The sequence below is a fragment of the Podarcis gaigeae genome (genome assembly GCF_964106915.1).
Source record: "Podarcis gaigeae genome assembly, chromosome: 14".
NCBI lineage: Eukaryota > Metazoa > Chordata > Lepidosauria > Squamata > Lacertidae > Podarcis > Podarcis gaigeae.
The window spans coordinates 52,024,870-52,051,951 of NC_139690.1; the positions used below are offsets into that span (position 1 = coordinate 52,024,870).

The 27,082-nt window shown below is 47.9% G+C and overlaps 1 protein-coding gene across 1 annotated transcript; it reads left to right on the forward strand.

Moving 5' to 3' along the window:
• AP5Z1 (adaptor related protein complex 5 subunit zeta 1) lies at positions 1–26,705 on the forward strand. The gene is made up of 17 exons (XM_083711489.1): positions 1–156; positions 1,245–1,382; positions 1,690–1,876; positions 2,123–2,267; positions 5,581–5,690; positions 6,044–6,212; positions 8,221–8,361; positions 9,038–9,075; positions 9,178–9,340; positions 10,422–10,600; positions 12,496–12,638; positions 13,641–13,787; positions 14,826–14,937; positions 17,933–18,030; positions 20,848–20,980; positions 22,361–22,575; positions 26,061–26,705. Exons 1-17 carry the CDS (start codon positions 116–118, stop codon positions 26,329–26,331), a joined length of 2,430 nt encoding a protein of 809 aa, XP_083567615.1. The 5' UTR covers positions 1–115; the 3' UTR covers positions 26,332–26,705.
• The last annotated feature ends 377 nt before the right edge of the window (positions 26,706–27,082 follow it).

A 27,082-nucleotide genomic window follows, 5' to 3' on the forward strand; every position in this document is an offset into this window, starting at 1 on the left:
AGAAGTGGTCGGGTAGGGGAATAACCCGGAAGTAAAGGGGGCGCTGGCTGTGCTCTCCCAAAATAAGTCCGGACTCCTCCCCCCCCATTTCCCTTTTTTCTTTTTGGAAAATAGGATGTATTCCGCGGGGACGGAGAGCTTCCTGCGCCAGGCCAGGTAGGGGGAGGCAAAATGGGGGGGGGGGGGCTGGGGAAGCCACTGGGGGGGGAGCAGAAGCCCTCCAGAGGCTTTGGGTTCCAGCTGCTTCTTTGGGGGAGGCTGAGTTGGGGCTTGCCAGCGTCCTCTTCTTTATTAATATTACTACTATTATGTATTTATTTATTTGTGCCCCGCCTTTTGCCCTGGCAGATACTCTTTTTGATGTGCTTTTTGAGTGCTTTATTGATTGAACACTTTATAACGGAAAACTGTACAATAGATATTATAAACAAAATGAGAAATACAAAATAAACGGTTCTTCGTTCTTCAACTAATGCATGCTTTGGACATCCGAAGTACTGTTAGAGATAGATAATTTATTACGGTCGGAGACCAGCTTATAAAACACACTTGGGGGTACAATCCCAGAAGGAAAACAAACATTTAAAACAATGTACAACAATAAATTTATAATTTATAAATGTGAAAAGCTTAAAACTTTAATCCAAAGTACTATATTTTAATATTTTGTTGGAAGCCGCCCAGAGTGCCTGGGGAAACCCAGCCAGATGGGCGGGGTATAAATAAATTATTGTTGTTGTTGTTGTTGTTGTTGTTGTGGTATAAATAAATTGTTGTTGTTGTTGTTATATTAACTTATTGCAACAGCCATGTGAGGGGAGGTTATGTTGAGAGGCAGTGACTGACCCAAGGACACCAGGGAGCTTCACGGGATTCTGTGAAATGTGGAGACTTCCTCTTGGTTAAGATATAAGGACACAGAAAGAGCCTTGCTTTATCAGGCCAGTGGCCCATCTATCCTGTTCTCATGGTGGCCAACCAGATGCCTCTGGAAAACATGCAGTGCTCTGGTTTGCTCCTTGCAAACCATTTTCATAATGGAAATATAAGAGTATTCAAGGGTCTGTCTGGTGCTTTGCCAGCCCACGAGCCATCCAGCCCATCCAGTTGTCACTGAAGTTGCCAGCAGAGTCTTTCCCAGCCCAGTGTATGGCAAAGCAACTACTGTCGTGGTTGGCAACAAAGGCCTCATGTGGAAGTTTGCAAAACGGAGATTTCTTAATTTCTGCATGCTTTCCTATTAGGGAGATCCAGGATGAAGAACTGAGAAAATTCATTTCACGAATCACAGGCTTTCTCCAAAATCAAGACTTCGGAAATGAGACTGTTGATAGCTTGCAAAGACTGTTTTTGATCGTCTCAGCCACTAAATATGGACGGAAGTAAGTGACGGCAAATGCTGGTTTTAATGAATCCAAGCAAACATCTGTAGCTTATTTATAGCTCTGTTAATCAAATGCTACAAGTGTCTCTGTAGAACTACAATGTGAGTGCTTTCCTTACCTTGGGCTGGTTCCCTTTCATACTAGTGTTCAGTCCGTAGAATATAACAAATATTAAAACATCTTACAGTGCAACGCTATACATGGCTGCCCAGTTTGACTTACTCCCAGATATGTGTGCATTGATTGCGCCTTTAGCTTCTCTTCATTTTGTGTTTGCTTCTTATGCTGATGATGCTTTTTGCAGGATAGATGGCAAATTTCTGGAACTTCTGCAGACAGTGTTGCATCTGCCAAAGACTCCTGAGCAAGTCCAGTTTCTTTGCGCTGCCATCCTGAGAGAGACGTCGCTTTGTAATGATTTATCTGTGTCTTGGGATAACATCCAGGACACCAAGCTCCTAAGCCTTGCCTTCCCCATCGTGCTGGCCCAGGTAAGTGAACTGTGGTTTTGGAAAGACCACAGTTTGGTTCTTTGCTTTGTTTCCCTGTGACTGTGGCCTGTTTCACACCCAGATTTTGGACATGGTATAGTTTTTTCTTGTCGTTTTTTAAAAATGCTCCCCCATCTGGCGAGATCTGGTATATGCCAAATTCCAGGCATCCTAAACTTTTTTTAGTTGTTCACTCAGAGTCTTAAAATCTTTCAAACCCTTCAAAATCTTTGCTTTTATCCAAAGGGCAGTAAAAAGGCAGTGGTGGAAGCTTTTGGGCAGCGTGTGGTGAAAGTCCTGGAAGGCAGGCTTCCTGAAGGTCAAAATGCAAGGCACCTTCTCCCCCTTCTGTCAAAAATCATCAGCTTTCTACCGATGAGCCTTAATGAAGGTAAGTGCAAGAAGTGGATCTACTTTCTTTTTTTACTAGAACCCCTTTTAAGAGCCTTGTTCAGGTGAGAAAAGTCATCTGGTTGTTGCTATTCTGAGACACCAGGGAGTCTGAAATCCTTGCTGATCTCCTAGAGATCTGCTTGTACACCCAGATCTGCCTTCCGTCCACCCCTCCTGTAGAAAACAGCCAAGTTAGTTTGACTTTGAACATTTGTTTTAGTCCTTTGAAACTGTAAACCACTGTGGGTGCCTCAGCAGAAAGGCAATATATCATTCAGCCCAGACACTGAGGTCCAGCTCCAAGGGCCTTCTGGAGGTTCCCTCACTGAGAGAGGTGAGGATACAAGGAACCAGGCAGAGGGCCTTCTCGGTAGTGCCCTCCCTGTGGAACGCCCTCTCACCAAATGTCAAGGAAATAAACAACTATCTGACTTTTAGAAGACATCTAAAGGCAGTCCTGTTTAGGGAAAACAAAAAAAAAATCCTTCCAGTAGCACCTTAAAGACCAACTAAGTTAGTTCTTGGTATGAGCTTTCGTGTGCATGCACACTTCTTCAGATACCTAGTGTGCATGCACACGAAAGCTCATACCAAGAACTAACTTAGTTGGTCTTTAAGGTGCTAGGATTTTGTTTTGTTTTGACTATGGCAGACCAACACGGCTACCTATCTGTAACTGTTTAGGGAAGTTTTTCTTATGTTTGATCGTGTTTTTAAAATTCTGTTGGGAGCCACCCAGAGTGGCTGGGGAATTTTAAATTATTTTATTAAACGGTCACAGACCAGATTAACTCGTACAGCTAGTCAGCGAAGCATGACACCGGAAAAAACAAAGGACAATTTCAAAACAGATTAGGCCATAACAGCAATTTAAAATTAGACAGCATAAATAAAATTAAGTATTTGCCTTCGCCTGCATATTGACATTGGAAAGCTCTTGTTTCCTGCGCCTAATAGCGGCTACACAGAATTTGGCAACATTGATCGTAATTTCAGGAACCTTATCTTCTACCAAGGCTCTCATACGTTGGAGTTCTGGTTCATTTTTAAGCTTTTGTAGAACTGGGGCAATAAAGGTCAGGCGTAGATCCTCGTAGTAACTACAGTGCAGCAATACATGCAGACTTGTTTCTACTTCCTATGAGCCACATGGGCAAACACGTGACTCATATGGTTTGCCCTCATATCTGCCTAGCAGCAGGGCAGAGGGCAGAACGTTAAATCTGGCCAGGGTAAAGGAGTGTCTGTACTTAGGTATTTGTAAATCAGCCAGATAATTTGCGGGTGAAAACCCTCTCCCAAAATCTCTAATTGTGGCATGTTTATCCATTTTGCCCATATGACATTGCAACTCTATGTCCCTAATGCGTTGAAGCACTTGACTTTTGGCTCTCTCATATCCTGCCGCTATCAAGATCTGCGGGGAGAATCCCAAGCTTCTTATCTTTTCAAACAGGGAAGCTTTCCAGGTAGAATGAAAGGTGTCTAAGAGTGTTAAAGGAGCCAAACCGGCCGGGGAAAAAATAAGTTTTAACCAGTAGTGTATCTTTAGAGTCCACAACCGCGCGTTTAAGCGGACAGCTATATTAGATACACGGGGGGGGGGGGATCCCCAATAGACACCGATAGAATTTTGTTTGAAATGCCTCCATAGGCGCAAAATTTTTAAAACTGCAAACCTGGGATCCATAAGTGAGTTGTGGGAGTATTTTTGCAGCAAAAACCTGGGAGGCCGCCGGAACGTATTTACCCCCTTTCCCGTGAAAAAATCTTGTAAGGGCTTTATTGGCCCTTCCTGCGTTGGCAATGGCGTTTTTCATCTGTTGGTGCCACGAGACCCTTTCCTGAAAAGTTATTCCCAGGTATTTGAAAGTTGCTACCTGGTCAATAGGTTGACCATTTATTCTCCATTTGTGTTTCCTTCTTTTTTTTTGAAAACACCATAATTTTAGATTTGCTGTAATTTATTGATAGTTGTTCCACTAGACAACAGTCAGCAAGTGATCTCAAAAGCTTCCTCAAGCCAACGCAGGAAAAGGAGAGTAGGACTGCGTCGTCCGCATACAGAAGCACCGGGAGGGGCAAACCTGCCAGTTTGGGAGGGTGGGCATTTTCTTTCGCCATATTTACTGCTAGAGAGTTGATGTAGAAATTAAATAGCGTTGATGCGAGGACACATCCTTGTTTAACCCCATAGTGCGTTTGAATTTCTTTAGTTAGATGGCCTGACCGATCGCATCTTACCCTCACCCTGGTGTTTTCGTATAGACCACAGATAAGGCGTAATAAGCGTTTATCTATATTTGTAGCGCCAAGCTTTTCCCAGAGTCTATCCCTTGGTATTAGATCAAAAGCCGATTTAAAATCCACAAAAGCTGCATATAAAGACCCCCCTTTTCTAGAGTATTTATCTGCCAGGTGTTGAAGGATAAGGGCCTGGTCTATAGTTGAACGCTTTGCTCTAAAGCCAGCTTGAGCTTCTGATAGAATATGCTCTCTTTCCATCCACTCCACTAATTTATCACATAAATGAGCAGAGTGGCTGGGGAAACCCAGCCAGATGAGTGGGGTATAAATAATAAAATCATTATTGTTATTATTATTCAGACTACTCTTCCCCAGTGTAGTGCATGGCGTATGTTTTGGCCTTGCCAAATTTGGTACTGTGGGTTTTGTCATCCAGAACTTCAGGAGGGGAGCAGTTTGAAGAAGGTTTTTAAAATGTTTTGAACCATGCTGAGGTCTGTGGATGAAGGGCAATATACTCAATAATAATAATAATAATAATAATAATAATAACCTAGACACTGCCAATGTCTAACGCAGGTAGCGTAGCTGTTCTGCTCTGCTTAGGCAGTCACCCAATATATTTTCAGCCAATATGACAGAGGTGAGGTTTTAGGGGCTAAGGGGTTTGCTGTTTCGCAGGAGCAATTAAGTGCCATAAACATAGGCTGCATCCAGCCCAATGTAATTAGGAAATGTTGGAGGTGTGTATAGAAGGGTAGTCTCTTCAGGTTCCTGATAACAACCCCACTTCCAGCCTCTTTTCTCCACAGCTGAGGATGTGTGGGTAGAATAAATTGTGGGTGTTAAAGATGCAAATCCACAGGAACAGCTCTTCTGTTGATCTGCAGAGTTTTCTCGCTCCCGGCCCCAAGCACTAAGCTCTTCTCTAGACAGTGTAGGGGCAGATGAAGCTGTAGGTGGACCCGAGGCTGCCTGATGGTGAACCATTGGTATTGCCAAGGCTCCCCACAGTTGTCCTCTGTTGTGTCTTTCTGATGGGCTGTGTTGTTTTCGATCCATAGATCAGATCAATCTGCTCAGCAAAAGGATGGTGGACTGGCTGAGGTATGCCAGCGTCCAGCAAGGAGTCCCCCAGTCCTCAGGAGGCTTCTTCAACCCACGAGCAAGACAGGTGCGGAACTGCAGCTCCAGGGGGCATGAACCCAGGCTTGCTTTTTAAGAGAAGGCACATGGAAAAACCACCCAGGGAGTCAAGTGCACAGACGCAGATTCTGCACTGGGGTGACCCTGAATCCTGCCCTTCCTCCAAGGAGCTCGGAGTGCTTTGCATAGTTCACCTTTGCCCTTGCAGCAGTGGGAGTTTCCCCCAGGCATCCAGTTGGCCACTGTGAGAACAGCAGGACGCTGGACAAGGTGGACCCCTGGTCTGATTCTCATGTCTGGCCTTTAAACACCTGGGCTCTCTGGTCCTGATTCTCTGCTTTCTAAGTAGCGGTTTACTCTGCTCTTTTTTCTGCCCCACAGCCTGGCCCCATCATGGAGGTGGACGGCACGGCCACCACGGACTTCTTCACTGTGCTCTCAGTCGGCCAGTATTACACAGAGGACCAGTGGTTCAACATGCAGGCCTTCTCCATGCTGCGGAAGTGGCTGCTGTGCTACGGGAGCAATGGAGCTAGTAGTCCAAATTCAGGTAAGGATCTAGAGAGGTGGAGGGGAGGGCACTGTGCGTCTAGCCAATGAGGAACATGATTGGCAGCTGCCGTCAACACATGTGCTGTTATGGTAAGACACCAAGGGATCAGATGGCGGACAGCATTGTTTACAGCAGCACGCTCCATAACGGATAGATAATAAATACAATATTAGGTAAAGGTAAAGGGACCCCTGACCATTAGGTCCAGTCGTGACCGACGTGGGGTTGCGGCGCCCATCTCGCTTTATTGGCTGAGGGAGCTGGCGTACAGCTTCCGGGTCAGCATGACTAAGCTGCTTCTGGCGAACCAGAGCAGCGCACGGAAACACCGTTTACCTTCCCGCCAGAGCGGTACCTATTTATCTACTTGCACTTTGATGTGCTTTCAAACTGCTAGGTTGGCAGGAGCAGGGACTGAGCAACGGGAGCTCACCCCGTCACGGGGATTTGAACCGCCGACCTTCTGATCGGCAAGTCCTAGGCTCTGCGGTTTAACCCACAGCGCCACCCGCGTCCCACTAAATACAATATTCTTGGCTTGTTATAATGGGGGGGTGGGCTTTTCTTTTCGGTTGACATGTTATTTGTATTTCTTAAAAAAACAAAACCTCTCCCTCTCTCTATATAAATACATAGTGAAGAGAGTGTGACTTTCCAATCACGAATTAAACCACGAGGTCTCATGAGGAGAGGTTGCCTGTTGCAACTCTGCACAACCCACTGCTTATTGCAGTGGGCTTCTGATGGGGGCAGCTAAGTTGTGCTGTGTCTCTGCATTGAGTGTGATTAGACCATTCAATTGCCCCTCATGCAGAGAGGCAGTAGAGTTACCGGCCCTTACTGGAGCTGTGCCCAGAACAGGGACTCAAGCAGAAACATTGGGGTGGGCAAAGAAGTTAGGCCCTTCTAAGTCTAGGCAGTGTTTACCATCTTGCGGTCTTAAAAGTAAACACTCTTGTATGAAAAGAATGAGCTGCACTTTCAATTTTAAGTGAGTTAGAATGTGTGTTAGAAATTTAGGGGATCTTTGAGGAAAATAGGAAATTGACAGAGATAGATATTTACTTAATAATGATTTGAAATTCGAACTTGAACCTACTTAGTATGTTGCTAGGTTCTTAGCCTTACAGTCATACCTTGGTTTTCAAACAGCTTAGTTCTTGAACGTTTTGGCTCCCGAACGCCACAAACCGAGAAGTGACTCTTCTAGTTTGCAAACTATTTTTGGAAGCCAAACGTCCGATGGGGATTCCGCGGCTTTCTGCAGGAGCTTCCTGCAGCCAATCAGAAGCCACGGTTTGGTTTCCAAACATTTTGGAAGTCGAACGGAACATATTCCGTTCAACTTCCAAAGTACAACTGTATTTTTTAGGTTTTTTTCCTTCCTGTCTTTAATTATTTTCTTTCTCCTTAATTTTCTTTTTCTTATCTTGTAAAAGACAAGCTGCATAAAATGTGAGACTGTATCAGGCTGAATTTATCTATTGTGTTTTGCTGATTTGGAATGTTCTGTACTCTCTATTTTGATTTTAAGTTAATAAAATTACTAGAAAAAGAAACCGAGGAAACCTTTCACTGACTCATCTTGCCCCATCTTTCTGTTTGCGTGTGTGATTTTTAATCATATAGAGAACAAGCAGAAAATATAAAGTTGACATATAACCTCCCCCATAACAAAACAGGAGTTAGGACCATAAGTAAGAAAACCATACACCAGTGAGAGGCAAAAATAGGTACAAATACAAGAATCTTAACAGAGCTGAATCTTAACAGAAGACAGGGAGATCATGCAAGCCAAATTGCCCTGGCGATTGCCAGCAGACTTCTTTTCTGTGTGATTCAGAGGTATATAAAACAAAGTCCTACCATATTGCACTCAAAGAGTGTGGCTGTTCTTTACCCTGCAGTAAATGTAGGTTGTGGGAAATCTTTTTTCAAGACTGTGATGTTCCTACACCACGCTTGCACGGATAAATTGCTCACCTTGTCCCCACTTTCTTTGCAGATGATAAATCGGAGGTGGACGGCTCCGTCATGTCTATGGTCTCCGTCACCTCCACCTCCAGCCGCCTGCTCCCCCCCAAGGAGCGCTTGCGGGAAAAGGCCTTTGAATACTGCCAGAGACTTATAGAGCAAAGCAACCGCCGTGAGTCTCCTTTTCTGTGTTTGCCTTGTTTCCTGCTGGTGAGGGGGGCAGAGATTTAGGGATGCTGTTTGCTCTTTCACCTCTTCTCTTTTCCGTCTCCTATTTCGCATTGCAACTTGCACAGAAATTAATTTTTTTCATGCGCCCATATTTCTGAATCCCCTTCTGGAGTCTTTCCTCCCAACTATTCCTCCAGTTGTCTGTGGGGAAGGAAAGGTTCAGCTTTTCCAGGAGAAGCAGCAGGTGGAGGTGACTGTTTTGGCTCGCATGCTGACAGTTCTCACAAGCTGGGTATGTTTAGCTTGGAAAAGAGGAGACCGAGAGGCGCCATGATAGCCACCTTAAATATCTGAATGATGGGGGTGGAGACACTTCTTCAGGGATACTGGGCCGAGGCCGTTTAGGGCTTTGAAGGTCAACATCAACACTTTGAATTGTGCTCAGAAACTTAACTGGGAGCCAATGTAGCTCTTTCAGGTTATATGGTCTCAGTGGCCGCTCCCAGTCCCCAGTCCAGCTGCTGCATTCTGGATTAGTTGCAGTTTCTGGGTAATCTTCAAAGGAAGCCCCACATACAGCTCATGGCAGTAGTGCAAGCGGGAGATAACCTGTGGGGTCCCTTTCCAAGTTCTATGTTTCTGTGGTTCTATGAGATCAATTTTGTTTTGTCTGCCAGGGGCTCTGAAGAAAGCCGACGGGGAGCTTCAGAAAGCTGTAAGTAGCCTGAAGGAACGTCGTGGGGCTTGAGCAGGGATCTTGGGCAGCCATTCCGGAATCCGTGACGGTGACGTCTCTCCCCCACTTTCCCTCGCACAGTGCCTTATTGAAGCCATCACCATCATGGATATCATTTGCAGACAGGACTCTTCCTACGTCTACCGCTCGCTCTCCTGCCTGAAAAACGTGCACAGCCGGATCAGCGGGGACCTGTCTTATGCCAGGGTGCTGCTGCCCATTGCCCAGTTCTTTCTGAACCACAGTGAGTAAGGCTGGCCGGCTGAAGCGAAGCTCTGCCTCCGAAACTGCCTGGGTAGGGAGGGCAGCTGCGATGCCAGACAGCTTCCTCCACGGCCTCCCTTTCCCTCTGACTCTGCCCGGGGGAGGGAGGCCAGAGATGGGAGCCAAATTCCTGCCAGGGAGAGGCAGCAACTGCCTTGGAGATTCCTGTCCTTGCAGGCAGCAAGGGGAAGTTTGCTTGCCTTGCGTTCCCTCTCGGCAAAAGCAGGAAGCTGAACTCCAAGCAATGCATGCTGGGTGGCAGGAGGAAATTGGGTTTGTCACAAACTCGCCCCAGACATCAGGTCTAAACTGAGAAAGGGACTTTTTATTAGAAAAGGGGGAAAGGGGAAAGCAGAGAGGAATAATAATAATAATAATAATAATAATAATAATAATAATAGTAATTTATTTATACCCCACCCTCCCCAGCCAAGACCAGGCTCAGGGCGGCTAATACCAGGTAAAAACAACTGAGTAAAATACAACTTAAAAACAAGATTAAAATACAACATTAAAATGCAGCCTCATTTCAGTAGAAACTCAAATCAAAAACTTTTTGGGGATGAATACTTCAAATCTTCCCCAAGGCCAACTATCCAAACTGGGCCAGAAAAAAGCCAGGGAAGTCCCCAAATAGGAGTTCCATCACAGAAGGAGAAACGATAGAGGGGAAGGGGATCAAGTTGATTCCAAGCCAAAGGCCAGGCGGAACAACTCTGTCTTACAGGCCCTGCGGAAAGAAATCAGATCCCACAGGGCCCTGGTCTCATGAGGCAGAGCATTCCACCAGGCTGGAGCCAGTGTTGAGAAGGCCCTACCTCTGGTTGAGGCTAATCTGACTTCCTTAGGGGCCGGGACCTCTAGGGTGTTGCTATTTATGGACCTTAAGGTCCTCTGTGGGGCGTATCGGGAGAGGCGGTCCTGTAGGTACGAGGGTCATAGGCCGTGAAGCGCATTACGAAAGCACCCTCAGTTTCCCCCTCCCCAGGGCTGACAGAAGCAGGATGGAGAATGCTAAATTTATGCATGCGTACGTGTGTGTTTCTATCCTCGCTCCCCAGGTGAGACGGCGGCTGTGGACTCCGAAGCTGTTTACAGGCACCTGTTCATCAGAGTTCCCGCTCAGCTTTTCCACAGCCCGATGCTGGCCTTTGAGTTTATCCAGTTCTGCAGGCACAACGTTCGGTTCTTCACTGAGAAACTCAGCATCTTCCGACAAAACTTCCCAAACCTATTCAAGGTACTTGGTAGCAAGACTCTCATGGGGCCACATTGGCAGAAGTTAAAAGCTGTTGGAGAATGTGCAGGTGGCTTCTGCTTTTTCATCCAACTTCTCTTAGTTGGCTCTTTCTCAGGGCCATGATTATTATTATTATTCTTACTATTCTTACTATTATTTTATTTAATGTATTTATATGCAGCCTTCCTCCCAAGTTGAGATTCAAGGCAGCTTCCACCATTTAAAAGTGACATTACGAAATACAAAGGAATAAAAACAAACTGGTTGAAAAAACATCAAAACAACATTTAGAATTAACAAAATTATAATCCAGTTTGCAGGTGGTGCTGTGGTCTAAACCACTGAGGCTAAAGCTTGCCGATTGGAAATCCAATTGGCAGTTCAAATCCCCGCGATGGGGTGAGCTCCTGTTGCTTGGTCCCTACTCCTGCCAACCTAGCAGTTTGAAAGCACCCCAAAAAGTGCAAGTAGATAAATAGGTACCACTCTGGTGGGAAGGTAAACGGCGTTTCCGTGCGCTGCTCTGGTTCGCCAGAAGCGGCTTAGTCATGCTGGCCACATGACCCAGAAAAACTGTCTGCGGACGAATGCCGGCTCCCTCGGCCAGTAAATCAAGATGAGCACCACAACCCCAGAGTCTTTTGCAACTGGACTTAATGTCAGGGGTCCTTTACCTTTACCTTGCTCTCACAGCAGCCCAGTGGTCAGCGTTGCCTGCACGTTAGTTTCCAAAGGCCTGTCTCAACAGGAAGGTCTTAGCCTGCCAGTGGAAGGATGACAGGGAGGGAGCCAGGCTGGCCTCTCTTGGGAAGGAATCCCACAATATGGGAGCAGCTGTAGAAAAGGCCCTGTCTTTGTTGGGTCACCCCCCAACCATGCCTCTGATGTTGATGGGACCGAGAGAAGGTGCTCACCCAAGGACCTTAGCACCCCCAGGCAGGTTTGCAGAGGGAGATACGATCTTTCTGGTAGCCTGTCCCAAGCCACACAGGGCTTAATTAGCACCTTGAACCAGGGATTAACCTGCTCCCTGTAACCAGCCCCAGTCAGCAATCTGGCCACAACTTTAGGAGCAATGGAGATCCAAGGGAGAGAGGACACCCGTGCCAGATTTACGTATAACCTAAAAAAGCTATAACTTAGGGCCCCACTCTCTTGGGGGCCCCCCCAAAAAAGGAAAAAGGCCCTGCATATACATTTCCAAAATATGAGATAAAAAACAAATAAAATAAAACCTACATACAGCAACAGTGTTTTGTGTTGTTTCGGTTCCTATGATGTAAGTCATGGGTCCCGCCTGCTAGCCTGCTCCCTCAAATATCCCTGGTTTGCTCCTTTCTTTATATAGGATGCCTACATTCTGCATGTGCAAATGGCTTTAGATACCTATTAGGTCCATAAATCACCGTATAGCATATATTCAACACAAGAAAACAGTGACAATTTGTTGTTGACAAAGGACAGCTGGACATATAAAGGGCCCCATTACCTTCAGTAGCTTAGGGCCTCATCCAACCTAAATCCAGCCCTGGGGGAGATCCACCTGTGTGGCCAGCTGTGACTATTGAGGAAGAGCCAGAGGTTGTCTTGTTCAGCCTGCAGCATCTCCAGCTAGGAAAGACACCCACTTGGGACAATTGAGAACCGCTACCAACCAGAGTAGGCATCATTATTCTAGATGGGCCCAATGGCCTGCCCAAGCTTCAGGGACCGCCGTTCCTTTGTACGGGAGGAGCTTTACGTTCTGGGCTTCCCCTCCTCCTTCCCCCTTGGATCATTGGCTCTGCCGTCTTTCCTCAGTGAGAGGATCTATAGTAGGAGAATCCACCTGGGGTGTGGAGGGAGAGCAGGCCCACTCACTGCAGTTTCATCTCATTCCCCCTCCCCCCTTGCAGTTCCTGGCATGGAACAGCCCAGCCCTTGTCGCCGATTATATGGACCTTCTGCCAGCCCTGCTTGGGACCGACACGGCCCTGGAGATCTTCCACCTGCTGCTCGACTTGCCTTGTGTGGCAGTGGCGCTGGATGTCCAGCTGAGGTAATAGCTCTCCTCCCCGCAGCCTAGCGCCAGGTAGCGCACAGTAATGGTATTACAGTGGTTCCTTGGTTCTCAAACTTAATCCGTTCCGGAAGTCTGTTCCAAAACCAAAGTGTTCGAAAACCAAGGCACACTTTCCCATAGAAAGGAATGCACAATGGATTAATCCGTTCCAGACTTTTAAAAACAAACCCTAAAACAGCAATTGAACATGAATTTTACTAACGAGACCATTGATCCATAAAATGAAAGCAATAATGTTCAAGGTTCTGTACTATAAAATAAATAGGACAGTATTGTAGATGATAAAAATTAAAATTAATTTTTGTTCTTTCCTGCACTGATAATAGTCATTGTTTGAATGGGGGGCTTTTATCCATTTCCGCAGAGAAGCAGCCCATCTTCTGGGGAAGGAAATCAGCGTAGCACCAGTGGAGAAGGGGGGCAGATGGGGGAATCGGCGAGGTGGCTCCATGACTCCTCGCCAGGGACCAGCGGGGAGAGCACGGGTCCTCCGCTGCCCACACCCTCCCTGCGCGGAAGGCTTATGCGCAGGGAGAGTAGTCGGCGACTAGGCGTCAAAGAGCTTCTTTGCTGGAAGAGGTTCAAGAAACGCCCACTGACGGATCCTGCCAGCGATTGAGACAGCCACGGGTGAGTGGCTGTCCGTACAGAAAGGGTTCACCCATGTAACCCAGCCAGGTGTGGCGCCGATTTACGCACAAGCAACCCCTAGAACCATTACAATGTACTTCCGGGTTTTTGGCATTTGAGAACCAAGGTACCACTGTACTATTTTATATTTATTTATACCCAGACCAGGACTCAAGGCAGCTGATCAGTTAAAATGGAAAAATCTCATCCTTAGATGCAAGGCTGAGCTAATATGCCTTTACAGGCTTGTAGGAAGGGGTGGGGGGCTACTTGTGGCCAGATTCCTCTGCATTTTTCACAGACGGTGCTTCTGAACAAGGTGTGTGGGGGATTTTTGTCTGTCGCTAGGTCTGCCCTGACCCCCCTGCCTGAGAGGACTCCTGTGGACCCGGCTCTGAAGCCAGCCACCTGCCTGGAAGCTTACCGCCACCCGGAGTACAGAGCCCTTTTCCAGTATCTCCTTCGGGTTGAGTCGGCTCCCGGAGACCCTGGCAGGTAAGAGGCCATGCCTGAGACAAGCTGCTCTTCTTAATTTATTTGATGCTGTCTATTTTGGGGGTGGGACGCGGGTGGCGCTGTGGGTTAAACCACAGAGCCTAGAACTTGCCAATCAGAAGATCGGCGGTTCGAATCCCCGAGACAGGGTGAGCTCCCGTTGCTCGGTCCCTGCTCCTGCCCACCTAGCAGTTCAAAAGCACGTCAAAGTGCAAGTAGATAAATAGGTACCGCTCCGGCGGGAAGGTAAACGGCGTTTCCGTGCGCTGCTCTGGTTCGCCAAAAGCGGCTTAGTCCTGCTGGCCACATGACCCGGAAGCTGTACGCCGCCTCCCTCGGCCAATAAAGCGAGATGAGCGCCGCAACCCCAGAGTCGGCCACGACTGGACCTAATGGTCAGGGGTCCCTTTACCTTTTTATTGCCCGCTAAACAAAGTTCCTGAGGTATCTGACAATATAATCAAAGTACTGTTGCGGTTGTAGGATTTTTTTGGCAAAACCTTTTTCTTAATGATTTTAAATTTTTTTGTCCAAGTTGGTCACTAATTAAAACAAATTAAATTGAAACAAATAGACATCTTCCCAAATCTGAACAAATTTAACATTTTTCCGAAACTGACTTCCTGACCCCCTCCTGGATGTGTTGATGGTTCTCCTTGGTGCTGCATCAAAGACCCCAGGGGTCATCTAGTCCAACCCCCTGCAATGCCGGAATCTCAGCTAAAGCATCCCTGACAGATGGTCATCCGGCCTCTGCTTAAAAACCTCCAAGGAAGGAGAGTCCACAACCCCTGAGGGAGTCTGTTCCACTGTCAAACAACTCTTACTGCTCCTGATGTTCAGTCGGAATCTCCTTTCTTGCAACTTGAAGCCATGGGTTTGAGCCCTACTCTCCAGAGCAGGAGAAAACAAGCATGCTCCCTCCTCCATGTGACAGCCCTTAAGATATTTGCCCCTTTAGTCTGATCTAGCTGCAGCCAGACTCTTCTGATGCTCTTCTGGGTTCTTCCATTGTGGTCCCGTCCCCCCGTCCCCCAGGATGACTCCCATCCGCCAGCTCCTGGGATCCATGGCCAGTTCCCCTCGCGTGGTGCAGTGTGCGGAGAGCGTCCCTGTCTTACTGCAGCTCTACTTTGGAGTCGTAGCCGAGGTAAGGTTTGCTTGCCCCCTGCACGGATCTGTTCCAGTTGCATTTCCTCCAATACACCTTCTCCAGTGAAGGTTTCAAACTAGGGCTTTAAAAATGCAAACGTCAAAAGTGCATCGAATGCTTGGGTATCTGGGTTCCTCCCCTCCTCTCAAATCTGGATTCAGCTCCTATTTTGATTCCAGAGTGTAGTCTAGGAGGGTATTCACTGTGGCCAGCATCATGGCACCGAGTCTTCTACAAGGCTGGATTGTTCCATGTTACGCTTGAAACAGCCTTGAGGAGTGATGGCGTTGAGAGAGAGAGAGGGAGGTTGCTGATTTCTGCCTGCTGACCATGTAGACTGGCACTTGCTTCTGAGTAAGCATGCAGAGGATGGCATCTTTAGGCCACAGTCCTCAGCACACTTACTAGGTAGTAAGGGAAAGGACCCCTGGACGGTTAAGTCCAGTCAAAGGCGACTATGGGGTTGCGGCGCTCATCTCGCTTTCAGGCCGAGGGAGCTGGCGTTTGTCTACAGACAGCTTTCCGGGTCATGTGGCCAGCATGACTAAACCGCTTCTGGCACAACGGGACACCGTGACGGAAACCAGAGCGCACAGAAATGCCATTTACCTCCCCGCTGCAGTGGAACCTATTTATCTACTTGTGCCAGTGTGCTTTTGAACTGCTAGGTTGGCAGGAGCTGGGACAGAGCAATGGGAGCTCACCCCATCGTGGGGATTCAAACCGCCAACCTTCTGATCTGCAAGCCCAAGAGGCTCAGTGGTTTAGACCACAGCGCCACCCGCGTCCCTTTACTAGGTAGTAAGCTGCAGAGAAAACAGTGGGATTCTCTGCATCAGATTGCTGTTACCCAGTGTGCTTTGTGGCTGCATCAGGATTTGAACTTGGGTCTCCCAGGTCTAAGTCCAGCACTCAAACCACTAGACATGCCAGCCCTCAACCTAAATGTGGATTTGTTGTTTATTTCTTTATTTTGGGAAGCCGCCGCAGCACCATGGGGGCTGATGATGTGCTCATCTCTGTATAGTGAAGGATTTGCCGCTAACCAGGATGTGAAACCATGGTTTGAAGTGTGTCGGCAAGGCCTGGTTTGTGCTGCATCTGCGCCAATTGAAAGCACCTTTCCTGCTCCTCCAGCCTCTGCGTTTGCAAGATAACAAGTAGCTGCCCCTGGTGTCATCTTAGACAGAGTCCTCCAACAGCAAGCTTGAAGCCAGCAAACTAAGCCAGCTTCAGTGCACCTTTGGGATCTTAAGCCGACCCAAGTCCACAAGCCATTTATTTCCCAGAAGAGGCGTCTGGTTGGCCCCTGTGAGAACAGGATGCCGGACTAGATGGGCCCCCTTAGGCCTGATCCAGCACCTTCGGCTTATATCCTTAACAAGGGTCAGTGCTAACCCTGGTCCAGTGGTGTCGCTGCACCACCATGCCAGAATGCCGATGGGTAAACCAAAAATGATCCCCTGTGTTGCAAAACAGAACAATCTCTCTCAACGCCATCACTCCTCAAGTCTATTGCAAGCATGACATCAAGCAGCACGTAGACTAATATAATATATTGACAATGTTTATATAACACTATCAAACTGTTTCAGAATTCATAGACAGAAGACGTGTAATATGTGCAGGGAGTCACAAACTAATAAGAGTCAAGTAACTATTCCATAAGCAGAATGATTAGAATGGTAAAGGTAAAGGGACTCCTGACCATTAGGTCCAGTTGTGGATGACTCTGGGGTTGCGGCGCTCATCTTGCTTTATTGGCCGAGGGAGCCGGCGTACAGCTTCCGGGTCATGTGGCCAGCATGACTAAGCCGCTTCTGGCGAACCTGAGCAGTGCATGAAAATGCCGTTTACCTTCCCGCCAGAGCGGTACCTATTTATCTACTTGCACTTTGACGTGCTTTCAAACTGCTAGGTTGGCAGGAGAAGGGACCGAGCAATGGGAGCTCACCCCGTCGTGGGGATTCGAACCGCCAACCTTCTGATCGGCAAGTCCTAGGCTCTGTGGTTTAACCCACAGCACCACCCACGTCCATATTAGAATGGTATGTCACTATAAAGAATGACTGAAATTGAGGCTGAACACTTTTCCACAGTAAATAACAGATCCAAAATGTTGTTGAGAGTGAGCTGGAGCATGGTGGTGCTATGAGAACAGATTGAATACAGGCCTGTCATTTCAATCTCTGTATTGTATTTGAATGTAATGGATTTCATTTTATATTAATGTCTGCTGATGAAGAATTATTATTGAAAAAGTTCATTATCCTGGAAGAACTGTTCTGTCTGCTGCTGTGCTCAGAGCACTCTTTTGTGACGTTTGGAGCACCTACCATCTCACTTCTGAGTTGATGTTCTTCTACATGTGGATCTGATATTTACTGTGGAAAGGCGTTCAGCCTCAGTTTCAGTCATTCTTTATAGTGACATACCTTTCTTTCTTTAAATATTCTTTATTGATTAAAAAATTTGCATGTCTATACAAACATTATGTACTATTTCTTAACAGGTAGAAAAAAGAAAATTATGTAAAATAGAAAATTATATAAAATAGAAAATTTATAAAGAAAGGAAAAAAATAAAGAAGTAACAAAGATAAGAAACAAAGAAATAATAATAAAAAGACAAAGTTATTTACATAGAAAAAGTGCTCATTGACACAATAGTGACATACCATTCTAACCATTCTGCTTATGGAATAGTTACTTGACTCTTATTAGTTTGTGACTCTGCACATATTACATGTCTTCTGTCTATAAATTTTGAAACAGTTTGATAGTGTGATATAAATATTGTCAATATATTATTAGCCTGCATGTTGCTTGATGTTTTCAAAATGCAGATGGGTGACAGATCAGCTCAGCAGATCTTTGTTGTAGTGGGCGATGGGATGAGTGCAGCACGCAAGGGCCCGGGATTCTCCAGGATTCCTGGATCTTCCTTCGCTGAGTTGACGCACTGAATGGTCCTGCTCTTCCTTCTTCTCCAGTTTGCAGATGGAGCTCTTGCAAACAAGCTGGTCCTGGCAATTCTGGAGAGGAGTGACCAGCTTTATGGCATCCCGGCTTTCAAGGCAGAGGTGTACAGGTGAGTGCAGACTCATCATCTCAGGTGGGGAAAGGGCAAAATCTACCATCTCCAGACTAGGGAGTTTAAGCCCCGATAGGAACTGAAGCTCCTGGATGGAGTAGTTTTGTAATGTTTCTCCTTGAACCTTTCTCTCCAATGGAGCGGTTTTCTGATTTGATACTACATTGTCCCGTACAGTCAAGGTTCCTCTTGGGATACAGTGGTACCTTGGGTTAAGTACTTAATTCGTTCCGGAGGTCTGTTCTTAACCTGAAACTGTTCTTAATCTGAGGTACCACTGTAGCTAATGGGGCCTCCCGCTGCTGCCGCGCCACCAGAGCACGATTTCTGTTCTCATCCTGAAGCAAAGTTCTTAACCCGAGGTAATATTTCTAGGTACTAGCAGAGTCTGTAACCTGAAGCGTCTGTAACCCGAGATACCATTGTTCATCACTCTGACCTATTGGTTGCTTACATCTCTATCCTAAGCCTGGTTTATTCATTTGGTTTATTTATAAAAATATTTATTTACTGCTAATTTTTTTTTTTAAAAAAAATTGGAGCAGATTACAGCAATGGCACACAAAACTCATTCGATAAAAACCATATAAAAAAGTTTAAATCAGAAATCAGCTAACTTACTGTGGAAAGGTATATTGCCTGCTTAGGCATGACGGACTAGAAAAAAAAATTAAGCAAGCATTTAAAAGTTGAGACAGAAGTTGTCTACTGAACCTCTAGTGGCAGAGAGTTCCACAGGACTGGGCAGATGACGCTAAAGGCTTGGTTTCCAAGTGATGTGTATATTATATTGCAACTGAACTACTGACACTGTTCTGACCAAGTGTTCTTTAGCTGAAAAGGCTCCCCAAGTGGTTTACTAAAATCAGTAGTAAGACAGTCTTTACTTCCAGGCTTGCAATCTCTTTAAGACACGACACACAAAGAAAAAAATGATGGGAGGGAGAGAGGAAAAACAAGCTCCATTCATGTTCTTATGCCATTAACAAGCTGATAAACAGCTTTTAAAAAAATGCATTCTGAGCCATGGAGACAGTAGTGCCTTTGGATAAGAAAAGTCTAAGGATGATTGATTGGAAGAAGAGGTGGCCCTTGAGAAAATGCCAGGGCAGCAACTTGACTAAAGAAGCGTTATTTGATTAATCACACGAGACTGAGTCTAGCATCTAAATTTGCATATTGGTGTAAAAAAAAAAAGGCATTTTCTGATGCGAGACACCAGCTCTCTTTGCTTTAAGGTGGTGTGCATCTTCAGAGGCCTTCTTTCCTATGCACACAAGAGAAAAGGAGAAAATGCCTCTCTTTTTTTAGTTCAGGTCTCTTAACTTAATTTTTTCCCTAGCTGCCGTGTATGCGAAGGTTCCAGGGAAGCACGTACAAAATAATAATAATAATAATAATAATAATAATAATAATAATAATAATAATAATAATAATTTATTATTTGTACCCCGCCCATCTGGCTGGGTTTCCCCAGCCACTCTGGGTGGCTTCCAACAAAGATGCAAGATACACTAAAATGTCACATATTAAAAACTTCCCTGAACAGGGCTGCCTTCAGATGTCTTCTGAATGTCAGGTAGATGTTTATCGCTTTGACATCTGATGGGAGGGCGTTCCACAGGGCGGGCGCCACTACTGAGAAGGCCCTCTGCCTGGTTCCCTGTAACTTGGCCTCTCGCAGTGAGGGAACCGCCAGAAGGCCCTCGGAGCTGGACCTCAGTGTCCGGGCAGAACGATGGGGGAGGAGACGCTCCTTCAGATATACTGGACCGAGGCCGTTTAGGGCTTTAAAGGTCAGCACCAACACTTTGAATTGTGCTCGGAAACGTACTGGGAGCCAATGTAGGTCTTTCAAGACCGGTGTTATATGGTCTCAGCGGCCGCTCCCAGTCAGCAGTCTAGCTGCCGCATTCTGGATTAGTTGTAGTTTCCGGGTCACCTTCAAAGGTAGCCCCACGTAGAGCGCATTGCAGTAGTCCAAGCGGGAGATAACCAGAGCATGTACCACTCTGGTGAGACAGTCTGCAGGCAGATAGGGTCTCAGCCTACGTACCAGATGGAGCTGGTAAACAGCTGCCCTGGATACAGATTTGACCTGTGCCTCCATGGACAGTTGTGAGTCCAAAATGACTCCCAGGCTGCGCACCTGGTCCTTCAGGGGCACAGTTACCCCATTCAGGACCAGGGAATCCTCCACACCTGCCCACCTCCTGTCCCCCCAAAACAGTACTTCTGTCTTGTCAGGATTCAACCTCAATCTGTTAGCCGCCATCCATCCTCCAACCGCTTCCAGATACTCACACAGGACCTTCACCACCTTCACTGGTTCTGATTTAAAAGAGAGGTAGAGCTGGGTATCATCTGCATACTGATGAACACCCAGCCCAAACCTCCTGATGATCTCTCCCAGTGAATAAACTCAAAAGTGAATAAACTCAATCCCCACAGCATATAAATGCAGTTTAAAGTAAGCATTAAAAAATACAGTTCCCAAGAATTTCATCTACATGATACACATTTGTACCCTGCCAAATTAATCAAGAGCAAGTTTTTAGTTGATCTGGGGTGTTTTGATGCAGCGAGTGCAACAGATGAATCCCTTTGACGTTGCAGCCCTAATTGATGCCTGAACTCCTGGTGTCATCAAAGCCTTTGCGGCTGCCACAACAGCCTCTCCCAGAGCCCACCCCAAACACCTCCTACTGAAAGCCTATTCAGAAGCAGAAAGTGACCCAAACGCTGTTTTGGAAGCCTTGCTCTCTGGGTTGCAGAGAACCCTGGTCACCCCAGCTGTCCTCTTTTCTCTGCCAGAGTGATGAGCTCCCAGCTGTCGGTTCTGTGCAAGCTGCACCCTTCGCTGGTGGTGGAGCTGTCCCAACAGCTTTTGGAGTTTTCGGGAACGGTCACCAACATTCAGAGCAAAGAGGACCTCTTCACCGACGTGGTAAGCCGGAAACCCACTTGCCCTGAAGTAGGACAACCCCCACCCCTATATTCCCATCTGGCCAGGAGAGGGGAGGCTGCTGGCCTTCCAGATGTTGCGAGACACTATCTACCATCATCCCTAAGGAAGTCAGATTAGCATCAACCAGAGCCAGGGCCTTTTCAACACTGGCCCCGGCCTGGTGGAACGCTGTGTCTCATGAGACCAGGGCTCTGCAGGATCTGATTTCTTTCCGCAGGCCCTGTAAGACAGAGTTGTTCCGCCTGGCCTTTGGCTTGGAATCAACTTGATCCCCTTCCCCTCTTTTCCTTTGTTGGGGAACTCCTATTTGGGGACTTCCCTGGCTTTTTTCTGGCCCATGTAGGACCAGTCTGGATAGTTGGCCTTGGTGAAGATTTGACGTTTTCCTCCCCAAAAAGTTTTTGATTTGAGTTTCTACTGAAATGAGGCTGCATTTTAATGTTGTATTTCAATCTTGTTCATAAGTTGTCTCTTAATCAATTGCTTTATATCTGGTGTTAGCTGCCCTGAGCCCAGTCTTGCCTGGGGAGGGCAGGGTATAAATAAAAATTATTATTATTATTATTATCCCTGATTAATGGGCTCAGCAGGGCTGGCTGGGGCTGATGGGAATCCAGCGACTCCGATGGGTTTCCCCAGCCACTCTGGGCGGCTTCCAACAGAACACTAAAATACAATAACCTATTAAAGATTAAAGGCTTCCCTGAACAGGGCTGCCTTCAGATGTCTTCTAAAAATCTGGTAGTTGTTGTTCTCTTTGACATCTGGTGGGAGGGCGTTCCACAGGGCGGGTGCCACCACCAAGAAGGCCCTCTGCCTGGTTCCCTGTAACTTGGCTTCTCGCAGTGAGGGAACCGCCAGAAGGCCCTCGGAGCTGGACCTCAATATCTGGGCAGAATGCCCTGCAGAGTTATGCCTGAGGCCCAGGAAGGTTAGAATCATAGAATTGTGGAGTTTGAAGGGACCACAAGAGTCATCTAGTCCATGCCCCTACAGTGTAGGAATTGCAATGAAAGCAACCCTGACAGATGGCCACCCGACCTTTGTTTAAAAACCTCCAAGGAAGGAGAGCACCTCCACCTTCCTAGGAAGTTGGTTCTGCTGTCAAAACAGCTCTTACCCTCCGAAAACTCCTCCTGGTTTCCAGTGTCTCCTCCTTTTCTTCTAAGGAGAACTGCTGGCCTCTCCCTGGCCAGGGACAGAAGAGGCGGCACCAGGTGCAGGTGAGTCGATTCCTGGTTAGTTCGCCCACCCCTAGGGTCCCTCAGGCTTTCTCTGCTGCTTCCCTCTCATGTTTCTAGCCCTCTGTGAGGTTATGAGCTATGTATGCGCCCTCTGAAGGAGTGTACCTTCCCACAGGTGTGGACCATTGGCGAGTACGCGTCCGTATCGCATGACAAGCGGTGCACGGTGGAGCAGATCAACAGGTTCTTCGAAGTCCTTGAGGCCATGCTCTTCGAGATCACCCAGCTGCGGCCCTTGGCCACCATCCCCAAATACTCTCCTCGCGCCATTGCCGTCCTCATGACTGCGCTCACCAAGCTGGCATCTCGCAGCCAGGACTTGATCCCAAGGTTTGAACCTGGGGGGGCAGATGGGGGGGGGGGGAAGAGCAGCACTGAACGTCCACTCTGGTTTGCGTATGCGCAACCTGGTAAGAATGGACAAGGACATCTGTTAGGGCTGGGTGACGTCTGGTTTTCAACATTGTGATATGTCCCCAGCTAAACCTCTAGTTATACCGATATATCACGATGTAAGGATGGAGCTATGTAGAGGCATTGGCTGGCTTCACAGTTTTTCCTGTATCGTGATTTCTGTCAGCGCCTGCTCTTGTGATTCGCTGAGGCTGGGGAGAGCCGAGCCAACAGAGTTTGCAGGAATCGAGTGAAGCATGGCTGACTTCACGTTTTCCCTCACATTGTGATTTGTGCATAGCTATGCCCCCAGAAGAAGATAGCTGCTGCTGCTGCTTCTTCTTCTTCTTCTTCTTCTTCTTCTGACTTCACGTTTTCCCTCACATTGTGATTTGTGCATAGCTATGCCCCCAGAAGAAGATAGCTGCTGCTGCTTCTTCTTCTTCTTCTTCTTAATAATAATAATAATAATAATAATAATAATAAATTTTATTTATATCCCGCCCTCCCCAGCCGAAGCTGCGCTCAGGGCGGCTAACAACAATCAAAATAGTCCAACATTCTAAAAACATTCATTATAAAATTAATTAAAATCAAATTAGGATCAAATTAATGGCAACCATCAAGCAAAATTCTGGGCAGATTGCCAGAGGAGGGGGTCAGGCTGTGCCCTGACCAAAGGCCTGGTGGAACAGCTCTGTCTTGCAGGCCCTGCGGAAAGATGTCAGGTCCCGCAGGGCCCTAGTGTCTTGTGACAGAGTGTTCCACCAGATTGGAGCCGCGGCCGAGAAGGCCCTGGCTCTAGTTGAGGCCAGCCTAACCTCTCTGTGGCCTGGGATCTTTAGGATGTTTTTATTTGCAGACCGTAAATTTCTCTGTGGGGCATACCAGGAGAGGCGTTCCCGTAGGTACGAGGGTCCTAGGCCGTATAGGGCTTTAAAGGTTAAAACCAGCACCTTAAACCTGATCCTGTACTCCACCGGGAGCCAGTGCAGCTGGTATAGTACCGGATGAATATGATCTCGCAGCGAAGACCCCATAAGGAGTCTCGCCGCGGCATTCTGCACCCACTGGAGTTTCTGGGTCAGTCTCAAGGGCAGCCCCACGTAGAGCGAGTTACAATAATCCAGTCTGGAGGTGACCGCCGCGTGGATCACAGTGGCTAGGTCAGGGCGAGAGAGATAAGGAGCCAACTGCTTAGGTTGGCGGAGATGAAAAAATGCCGCCTTTGTTATAGCTGTAATCTGCGCCTCCATAGAGAGGGAGGTATCGAAGATTACACCCAAACTCTTAACGGACGATGCTGGCACTAATTGCACCCCCGCAAGAGATGGGAGTTGCCCCCTCAATCCCATATCGCTCCGTCCCAGCCAGAGGACCTCTTCTTCTTCTTCTTCTTCTTCTTCTTCTTCTTCTTCTTCTTCTTCTTCTTCTTCTTCTTCTTCTTCTTCTTCACTACAATATACTGCCGGGTAAAAATTATGAAAGCGATACCACATTATGGACTTCAAACTGGTTTTGGATGATATATTGATATATTGTCCGAAACAAGTTTGAAGTCCATACTGTGATCTCGCTTTCATAATGTTTGACCTGGCAATATATTGTGCCCTACACACCAGCTTGATATGGTTGGGGTACAGTTTGGTGGGGAAGTACCCACCCCTTGAAAGGACAGCAGCTTTCCCCAGCCTGGGCCAGATGTTTTGGAGCAGGGGTCAGCAACCTTTTTCAGCCATGGGCCGGTCCACTGTTCCTCAGACCATGTGGTGGGCCAGACTATATTGGGGGGGGGGGGGGATGAACGAATTCCTATGCCCCACAAATAACCCAGAGATGCATTTTAAATAAAAGGACACATTCCACTCATGTAAAAACACACTGATTCCCGGACCGTCTGTGGGCCGGATTGAGAAGGCAATTGGGCTTCATCCGGCCCACGGGCCTTAGGTTGTCTACCCCTGTTTTGGAGTATCACTTCCATCAGCCCCAGCCAGGTTGGGGAATGCTGATGTGAAAAGTCCCAGCATCTTAGGTAGTGAGAAAGACCTGCTGTTTTGCTAATCCACTGGCAGCCATCTAGACTTGGGGTGGTGGGCAGGAGGCAGGTCCCATGGGTGCTATCCTGTGCCTTGCCTCTCCCCCTCTTGGTCGTCGGCAGCAACGCCTGGTCAGTGACACAGCCCTGCTGGCCAAGCAGTACCAGATCTGGCAGGTGGTTTGCAAGGATTTTTGCCTCCCAATTGTCAAAGCAATAGCAACAGCTTCAAATTCCCTCCCCAAAAATTGCCAGAAGCTTGTGGGGTTTTGCTGCGATAAAGCTTGTGTCCATGACTCTGCCCACCAATTCCTGGGCTGAGCATATGCTCAGAGGCCCTCCATTCCTTGGCCTTTTCCTTTGCCTGGCTGAGCTGCTGCCATTTTCCACGATAAAATACAAAGTTCCCCCTGCAAGGCTTGAACCTGCCATCCCAAATGAGACCCTGTTGGACTGACAGGTGGGGCCACTGAATTGCTTCGTAGGATTTTGGACCCGAGTCCTCCCTCCTAACTCAGTTCTGGTCCTTAGAACCTCAGAGGAGCCTTGCTGCTCAGTCTAGCCAAAGCCCATCTCGCCCAGCAGCCGGTCCCCACAGTGGATACCTGTGGGAAACCTGCATGAACACAGAGGTGCTCTCTCCCCAGTCACATTTCCCAGTGGCTGGTAGTCTGGGGCAAACCAGCACAGCCACCATGGGTTAAGGTAAAGGGACCCCTGACCATTAGGTAAAGTCGTGGCCGACTCTGGGGTTGCGGCGCTCATCTTGCTTTACTGGCCGAGGGAGCCGGCATACAGCTTCCAGGTCATGTGGCCAGCATGACTGAGCCGCTTCTGGCGAACCAGAGCAGTGCATGGAAACACCATTTACCTTCCCGCTGGAGTGGTACCTATTTATCTACTAGCACTTCGTGCTTTCGAACTGCTAAGTTGACAGGAGCAGGGACCGAGCAACGGGAGCTAATCCCGTCGGGGGGGATTCGAACCGCCAACCATCCGATCGGCAAGCCCTAGGCTCTGTGGTTTAACCATGGTTAGTACCCATTATTAGCCTTGCCTAGTTTGCCTAACCCCACATTAATGGCCATCACTGCCTCTTGTGGCAGTGAGTTCCATAGTTCAGCTATTTGCTAGTGTGAAATACTTCCTTTGCCTCCCCCCCAAAACACTTTTCTTAACTTCCCCAGAACCCCTTACCTGGGTGAGGTGCGCAGGATATGTTGGAGATGGCAGGTGACCAGGTTTGGAGCCCACAGCCCCAGTGACTCCAGCAGGAAACCTGTTTCTCCCTGCCCCAAAACCTCGGGGAGTGAGGGGTGCTCTCCTTCCTGCCCTCCCGAGCGAGGTGGCTCAGCCCTGCTCTTCTCCCCGTGTCTCCCCACAGGGTGTCCCTCTTCTTGTCCAAGATGCGGACCTTCATCCAGAACCCGGCCGTCTCCTCCACCTACAGCCCCGAGGACGCTGAGGCCATCCTAACCCGGGCCACGGAGCTGATGAACTTGCTGAAGAGTCCCAGCGTGGCTCAGTTTGTGCTGACCCCGTCCCCCGAGGTCTCGAGTCCCCGGTTCCACCGCGACACAAACGTTTCCCTGCCTCTTGCCATGAAGGTGGCCAGCCAGATTCTGGAGAGGGGAGCAAGCTCCGTTCCTGGCTGAGTCCTTCAGATGGAAACGTATCGTCAGGGACTGTTGTCTGCGGGGGCTGCCAGAGGCATAAGCAGAGTTTGGGAGGGTGTGGGACAGGAACCCCCCCCCACCAAGAGGGTGGAGGGAGTCTCTCTAGGGAAGGTTTGTGGGCGAAGGAATGAAATGGGCCAAGTCGAACAATTTCCTTTTCGAAAACCAGTTTTATTTTTGCCTTCCCCATTTTTCGGGGGGATTCTGACTCCCTTCTCTGACTTCTCAGGTGCTCCAATTTGCCTGTCCTGTGCTTGTAACTGGGCAAACAGTTTGCAGACTTCTTTCCGCAACCCTGTAATCAGTATTGTTGGATCTGGGCTTCCTTATGAATAAAATGTTGATTTGGCATAGCCAGGCGCAGTGCAGGCTTGCTCCTTGATCTGCTGCCTCAGAAAGCAGACTTTTAGGGGCAGAAGTCTCCCGGCTCCATCTTTGGGGTCTGAGTCTCTGGACTCCCTTGGAGCAGCAAAGGGTTTGGGGTGTTTCTGCACTCTCAGCTAGCCCCACGGGCAACTCTGAGCCAGTCCCCCATTCCTTTCCCCAGCTCTCCTTAAGGTAAAGGTAAAGGTAAAGGTAAAGGTACTCCTGCCCGTACGGGCCAGTCTTGACAGACTCTGGGGTTGTGCGCCCATCTCACTCAAGAGGCCAGGGGCCAGCGCTGTCCGGAGACACTTCCGGGTCACGTGGCCAGCGTGACATCGCTGCTCTGGCGAGCCAGAGCCGCACA